This window comes from Calonectris borealis, chromosome 2, assembly GCF_964195595.1.
Source record: "Calonectris borealis chromosome 2, bCalBor7.hap1.2, whole genome shotgun sequence".
In the NCBI taxonomy this organism is placed as follows: Eukaryota; Metazoa; Chordata; class Aves; order Procellariiformes; family Procellariidae; genus Calonectris; species Calonectris borealis.
Window position 1 is genome coordinate 23,717,489 of NC_134313.1, and position 8,036 is coordinate 23,725,524.

At 50.6% G+C, this 8,036-nt stretch overlaps 1 protein-coding gene across 1 annotated transcript; it reads right to left on the reverse strand.

The window, feature by feature from the left end:
- Positions 1-3,580: 3,580 nt before the first annotated feature.
- Positions 3,581-6,463, reverse strand: ODF1 (outer dense fiber of sperm tails 1). Its single transcript, XM_075144580.1, has 2 exons — positions 6,225-6,463; positions 3,581-4,008 (listed from the first exon to the last, which is right to left on the reverse strand). Exons 1-2 carry the CDS (start codon positions 6,461-6,463, stop codon positions 3,696-3,698), a joined length of 552 nt encoding a protein of 183 aa, XP_075000681.1. The 3' UTR covers positions 3,581-3,695.
- Between the last annotated feature and the right edge of the window lie 1,573 nt (positions 6,464-8,036).

Below are 8,036 nucleotides of genomic sequence, written 5' to 3' on the forward strand. Positions count from 1 at the left end.
CTACCTCCGTACACTGTATTGGTAGGGTGGAGAGGGAATTACTGCAGCCAGTCCTGGTGGCCACCTTTGCCGAGGGCACCAAAAACTTGAAAAAGCGGGCAAGAATGAGCTAAAAATATTGAAGGGTTGGACACCAGGTCTCTCTCACAATGAGAAACTCCAGAATTTCAAGATTGAAAAGTAACTTGCTTACAATGTCGAAATTCATAACTGTTACTGAGTTACTACAATTCAGCTTCTGAGGGCTTTTGTCATCTGGCAGCGAAAAAAAATGAATTGATGATGCCAGACAATCTCGTGTTAGTAACAAGGCATGACATTTAATTACAGGGAAATCAGCCGTTGGATCAAAATACAAAGAAAGGTGCTGGAGTATGTCTCCTGAATTCTTCTAACAAAGACTAGATACCTTCCTGGAAGTTAGACTTTGGGCAGTTTATTTGTGGTATAAGAGGAGATTAGGCCAGATGATCTGACAGTGTCTTCTGGTCTTGAAGTCTGGGAATGAAGTCATATCTGTCAATAAAGTCTTGCTGCTCAGGAATGTGATTTGGTGTTAGGAGCCTAATTTAGGAACAAAGTGTGAAGAACGTGTTAAAGGATAAGCAATAAGGATAAGAGCAGCCTATGATCGCTGTGGTACTTGATATATTCTGCAAGTCTGAAGTCACAGGTAGACAGGAGGTGTTGAAATATGTTTCTTTTCTGCACGCTCAGACACCTTCTGTAGAAACAGTTACAAAGTGAGAAGACTGTATTCCAAAGGGGTTTCAGTTTTATTACTCGGAGCGTTGCTTCGCAAGAAAATGGTCTTCTCCGGGGGTCTGTAGCATCCCCAGTCCCCGTCCCTGCAGCCTCCTGGTTGAGGTATGGCTTATTGCTAAAGGTCCTCGACCAACATCAGCAGAATCAGGCTACCTTTCAATACATAAAGGGGGCTTATAAGAAAGGTGGAGCGAGACTTTTTACCAAGTGACAGGACAAGGAGTTTTAAACTGCGAGAGGATTTAGATTGTGTCGTGGTTTAACGTGAGCACCAGACAGCCAGTCGCGCACTCCCCCCCCGCTGGGATGGGGGAGAGAATTGGGAGAGTAAAAGTGAGAAAAACTCGTGGGTTGAGATAAGAACAGTTTAATAATTGAAATAAAATAAAGTAAAATAGTAGTAGTAGTAGTAGTAGTAATAATAATAAAAATAAAAAGAATATACAAAGCAACTGATGCATGATGCAATTGCTCACCACCCACCAGTGGTGATGCCCAGCCAGTCCCCGAGCAGCAGTCACTGCCCCCTGGCCAGCTTTCCCCTAATTTATGTACTGAGCATGACGTCATATGGTATGGAATATCCCTTTGGCCAGTTTGGGTCAGCTGTCCTGGCTGTGCCCCCTCCCAGCTTCTTGTGCACCTCCTCGCTGGCAGAGCATGAGAAGCTGAAAAGTCCTTGACCATGTAAGCGCCACTTAGCAACAACTAAACCATCAGTGTGTTATCAACATTATTCTCATACTAAATCCAAAACACAGCACTATACCAGCTACTAGGAAGAAAATTAACTCTATCCCAGCTGAAACCAGGACAATTGGGCATAAGGAAGAAATTATTTATGATGACAGTGGTGGGGAAGCGGAACAGATTGCCCAGAGAAGTCATGGATGCCCCCTCCCTGGAAGTGTCCAAGGTCAAGTTGGTCAGGGCTCTGAGCAACCTGATCTAGAGAAATATGTCCCTGCCCACAGCGAGGGGGTAGGACTAGATGATCTTTAGAGGTCCCTTCCAACCATACCATTCCACGGTTGTATCGTTCTATACCGATGCAGCTACACACCAAGCCCATAAAACTTAAAATTTGTTATCAGGTGGTTTTTAAGCACTAGCTAGATACTGAAAACATGCCAGAAACAGCTCATTTCTTGCACCAAAGTTAAATTACCTAGCTGGTTACGGCCAAGCCAAACTGATCTTCAACCACTTGCTGGGACGTTTGACTGAAGGAGCTGTTTCATGGTGCTGGTGATTTTGGGGAGATGCTTGCAGTGAGCTGGCCTAAGGGGCTGTGCTCACTCGCAGGCGGCTGAGGTGCTGCTGACTTCCCCAGCCCTGTCCAAACGGCATCAAATCGACACAGAGGGCTGCTCTGAGCCTTTTGAACGCATGGACAAGGACGGGTTTGCTGCCACGTGTCTCCAGCCGGGAGAAGAGGAGCAGGGGGCATGGAGCCAGGGTCTCCCCCAGCCGCGCTGTTCCCAGCCGCTGACTCGCTGCTTTGTAACCCATCCCGTCTGATTTCACCACCTTCATAGATGAATTTAAATTGTGAAAGCGGAGCTGGCTGTTTGCAGGCTGAAAATAAAGGACTGGCTTTGTTGTCTTTAGACGTGAGTGTTTCCAGGGTAATATCCCCCCATGGGGGTCCCGTGGGGGCTGGGGTCCCCCTGTGCGACAGCAGACAACTGCATTTCTCAGCCAGGCTAATGGCAGGGGACGACACCCCACTTCGGAGGGGTTTCAAGCGGGCATCACACCCGCACGGCACCGGCCTGCGGGCTGCCCGCCCTCCTGCTGACAGGTTAGTTAATGCCAGAGGTTCATTTCCACACCAGTACAACCTCAAGCGTTAGGTCCCCCGCCAGGAAAATCTGCCGCGGGGGAGTGCACCACAAAAAGAGGTGGCAACCTTCCTCCCCCCAGCCCCGGGGGCTCATGAAGCCTGAACCAGGTGGTGCTGGCTGGAGAGATGGCTTGCCCAGGCGGCTCGCAAATGCAGGCATCAAGTATATTGTCTTGTGATGTGCCTTTCTGCAGCGAAAGCTAACGCTGCTTCCCACAGGAGCGCGTGCCCAAGTGCTGAGGCCAGGGCAGCAAATGCCATCCCCCCGCAAGGCTGTCCCTTGGTGCCACCCCCGTCCCGCTGATCCTGCTGGTTCCTGTGCTTAGGGAGAGCGAGGGCTGCAGTTGTCTAAGATCCCACTTTGGACGTTAAATTTTTTGTTGAAGAAATTGTATCGACAATTCTCTCCCTCTTGCAACATGAGAAATGTTTTCTTATTAATTTGGAGCTGTCAGTTCTCTCGGGCTACAGCAGGAAATGCTTTAGTCATCCGCTCCTCCGCTGGTACGTGCTCTGCCCTAGTCCCAGTGTCTTCTAAGGAAAAGCTCTCTGTCCTTCAACTCCCCTCTTCCCAGCCGGGCAGCCTCTGCAAGAACCAAACCGAGGGGACAAACGGCACAGCTCAGTTTTTGGGAGGAGGCTCCTCCCGTCAAGGTGTTTATTATCAATGTTTTTTTCCTAGAAATATCCTACTAGCTCAAATGGAAGTGGTGGGATTGAAAGACGTGTCCTTATAGAAATGTGACTGATCATAAATGGTGCCTTTCAGCCTCTAAAATCCATGAGATTGTACGCAACAGCAATATCCGCCCTGAACCATGCTCCCTCCAGCCGTGCCTTCGGTACCCAGCGAGTGACCGCAGCCAAGTATGCCCCAAACCATTTTTGCATTTTCCTGCTGGCATCTCCTGTTTTGCCATCAAACCCCTTCAAAATGAGCCTCACACACATCTGCTCGAAGTGCTGTCTTTTATTTCGGAAGAGGAGCTGCTGGCGCGCGGTTGGCAGGACAGACCTAAAGCCGATGGGGAGGAGGGATGCGGCAGAGGAACGGCTGTGCCCGGGTGCTGCTCCCTGCTGCGGCTCAGCGGCTCAGCAGACAAGGGTGGCACTTGTGTGCCGTTTCGATCTCCACCACACTATTGGGTCCCAGCGAGTAGGTCACCTCGTCCTCGCTCACCCCCGGCGGCAGGCTGATTTCCCTCGTGATGTTTCTGTAGTTATACTCCTTCCCTCTTGCGGTGGTGTGCTCCTCCTCGTGCTCTGCTGACACCTTCACCTTCCCATCTTCCACCGTTACAGTGACTTCCTTGGGGTCAAAACCCTTCATGTCCATCAAAGCCAAAAGCTTGTGATCATGGGAAGAATTCAACATCCTGTTAAGTCTTCTTTGCATGCTGGAATAAAAACAAGGGGACAGCCTTTCAGTCCAGCTCACAGAGGAATGGGTGGACGACCTTAAGGACAAGAGAAGTAAATAGGAAACTATTGGATCCATCTTCATGCACAGCACTTGGGGTGGTGTCTGCACCATCAGAAGGAGCTCCCACCTGCACACCACAGCAGTCAGGAGTATTTCAGTGTCCCCTCTTGGGATGGGGCAATTGTGGAGATGAAAAGTTCTTTCACCTAAACACAGAAAATCCAGTGCTCCTCTTTCACATGTACATACACCCACGAAGCCATGTGTGTCCACCTTATGCCTTGTCCTACATTTTAAATGGATAGTTACAATAGATCACATTTTCCAGTTAGGAGTTTTGTTTAAAGCAATCAGTGGATAGGAGACGCATCTGGCAAAAAAATCCAAAATGCTCCTGCAGAGCTGGGCTGGAGGCTCACTGAGCCATTAAAATGATTTCTAATACTGTCAAACAGTGACTCTGCTCAACCAGAAGGCTGGCTCTTATTCAAACCATTTGTAAAGTAGGCAATGGAAGGGTCACCTCAGTTATAATAGCTAAATTGGACACAAGGCACCAAATTAAAAAGATAATGGGTGTGATGGAAGAGGAAATAGGGCAAGCAATGAGGGAACGGGCATGACCACTAAGGTGAGAAATCCCTAACGAGTGGTTCGTTACAAGGTATACCCGTTTCAGCAATTCTACTTAAAGCCTGCAATGATTCAACCCGGTGTGCTGATTTTGGGATATGTTTTCTGTGCTCTGTGAGAGCTGTCTCTTCCACCTGCCTCTTTGGTCTTTTTGTATCGCTGGTCGGAGAGAATAAATGTGCTGACAAGAGTTGGTCCTTCACAGTATTTTTTGTGGGAAGGGGATGGCTGAATTCCCCAGTGTGATGGGCTGAAATCCTGCTGTGGTGTGGTTTCAGGTGGCAGTGGTATGGACTCATGTTCAAACCAGCAAGTTGTCCCGAGTGTGGCAGGGCCGGGGAGCCTGGCACTCAGGGAGATCATACCTTGGCATCCCACGGCCCATCCTGAGACCCCCCAGCTTCCAGTAAGACTGAATTTCCATTCCTTCACTGAGATTTTGGTGTGCAATGATTCTGCAAGGGGATGCTGCACCTGCCCAGCTCTGGTAGCCAAAGCACTGATGAAAATCTGGACGCCGACACCAGTCCTGTAATGCCTGGGACCTGAAATCTGCTACTCGACAGCCCTGCGTGAGCTGCAGCTACCGGCCAAGTTTACAGTAACCTCACAGCAACTTTTGGTTTTGCTGAAGTCAGTGTAAAATTAACCCAGGGTCAGGCTTTTTTCCTTTTTCCTCTAACTTTATTGCACCCAGTAGGTAACGCACGTGGCAGACTGTGGGATGATGCTGCTCGATGGGTAACAAAAATGTCACTTTTCAATTGCCAAGATGTGGGTCTCATCATCTCCAGGTGCAACCCAAGAGAACTAACTCAAACAGAAGCTTGAGTTTGTGGAGAAAATACCAATGCCACAAATGCAGCAAGAGACTCCCACCGCTGCTGATGACCAAGGGACTTCTTAGCCCTTCTGGTCTCTCAATATGTGGTTGTGCCTTAACCCAAATGGTAAGGTTTTATCATTCAACAACTCCCTTCCTGTAGGGCTACCTTTGGGTTTTATCTCTACTAGAGTCAATCTTGGACTCCATTAACAAAATAAAATCATCACACCAGTGGTCAAAATGGAGATGTAGAAATCTTGAGATTTATTCCTCCTACTATACGAGGTGGGAAAATACAGACACACGTCTGTGGTGCGTCAGTGCTGCACCCCCCCACGTGCAGGCACGTTTTGGCTATTGATGAAGATAATTATGTGTTTAACAGACTTAAACTGAATTTATATCAAAGATGGACTTTGTTCCACAGCTGAACAGCTTGGATCTGGTTGTGTACTTTACTTTAGACGCAGTTTGCGAGATGGTTAATGTCACAATGCCATGGTCCAAATGCCTTCTGGTGCAGGCGCTGCCTGCATGGCTCCTCTCGGGCTGCCGGCCTGAACAAGCTGTGCCTTCCTGTTCCCCTTTCAACTAATTTCTCCAAAAATGCCTATTTCTTTTCTGTCCTGCTTATCTGTTTCCACCTTTGCTCCTGATACCGATGCCAAACCTCCCTTCATCCTGCCTTAAAGGATGCCGATGCCCATAGAAAGCAGGCAAATACCTGTTACCTGCCCAGTTTTCGCTCCACGTCCAGCCTTGCGGTGAGGGCCCTTCTCTCCCGGGGGCGGAGGCCGGGCTGGCACAGGCAGCAGGGACGCGGGGCCAGCCTGCACGGGCAGGACGCAGGCAGCTCCTCGCGGAGGTGCCGCAGGTGCAGGTCCAGCAGCCTCATGTGCCTCTGCACCTCTCTCTCCGCCTGCCTCAAATCCCGCTCGGCGTCTTCCAAAAGGCGATTGTGCAACGACATCGTCACACTGCAAAGCGCATCAGGGCGTGAGCGCGGCCGTGGCAGCCTGCACTCGCAGAGGGGGAAAAATTGCCTCAAGAGTTTTGTCTGGAGCTGAGCGTGTGAGTGGAGCTGCAGGTACTCTTGCAGCCTTCCAGCAGGTACCTTATGACATCACGGGCCCGCTGACACGTCACAGCTCCACAGTCGCCATGGGAAGCGCAGCCCGGGTCCGTGCACAACCGCCCCCTCCGTTGCAGCTCCCACCCGCGGACCAGGGGAGCCCGTGGCAGGGGGGCACGTTGGGAGGCTTGGGGCATGGCGGGGGTATGTGTGCAATGGCCGGGCAGCAGAGCCGCGGGCCATCAGGAGCATGACTTGGGTGCGGCTTCATGCACAACATCGCTTCAGCACGGCTGCCCACACTATCCCCCTCTCCTGCCCTGCCACACCAGCGCAGAGGGAACGCAAGCCGCCCCTCTCCACTCCCAGGCAGAAATCCCCACGGACAAAGCCCAGATCTCCACTCAACCCTTTAAGTGTGGTCTCGTCTTGAAACTTGTGGGGATTCCTATTCCCAGGTCCTGACCACCACTGCCTTGGGAGAAGGGAAACGTGCACGTGCACCCAGCAGTGGGCTGCTGCCAACCTGCTGCAAAACTGCAGCCCCCTGCAGCCTTCCCCTCCTCGCTGTTTTGCTGCTGTTTACCACAGCCTGAAAGAAAATGTGTAAATTAAGGAGAGCTGCAATTGCTTTTTATGTTTTTTCCTCCTTTCGCAAGTGCTTTGCACAAGGCGTTGGATGTGTGATGCCTACAGACATTTTTCACTGACAGCCAGCATGGCGTTAGGTGAAGGCTACCAGAAGCCTTGGCCTGAAGACGCATCAGGCTGGTCTGTGGGGTGCTGGCACCCCCGGGAGCACCACCGGCCCCCCAGTGAGTGCCAGGGAAAGGCGAGGTGCTCACGGCGACTCCCGCACAGCTTCTCCCCAGCGGAGCACCCCGCCTTCCCGTCCTGCCGGCTCTCTTCTCCCGGGGTTTTCTCCAGTGGCTACAAGTTTCAGATGTGACTTCAAACCCGCTGCTTCCATCAGGAACTTCTCCCTCTGCCTGCTAGCTCTCTGCCCTTTTTTTTTAATGGGAAAGACATGGCAAATGGTTAAAAATGTGCAGAAATGGGAGGTTCTCTTTACATCCCATACTGACAGCTGCAGTTAAGATACTTCTGGGAACACTTTGAGAACATGCACCTTCAAAAATATTTATGTCGTGCTCTCGCACCATATTAAGCAAACAAGGCACTAGGAAAAGCAGACCCAGGTATTTGCTTCCCTCCCTTACAGATGTTACTCTGCAGTTTTTACCTGCCCATGCGTCAGAACGAGGTGCTGCCTTGGCAAGAGTGGGTGACATGAGGATTTCGGTTGATGGAAGACAGCAAAAAGGATGCTGCATCCCGCAATTATTTTACAGAGAAGGAGAGAGGGCACATGCGCCGTGCGCACTCAGGGCACTGCTGCAAGAACTTATCTGAGCTGACAGTTTTACCTTTGCAGATCCCGTGTGTGCTGGGATCTGCTGCCTGCTCGCTC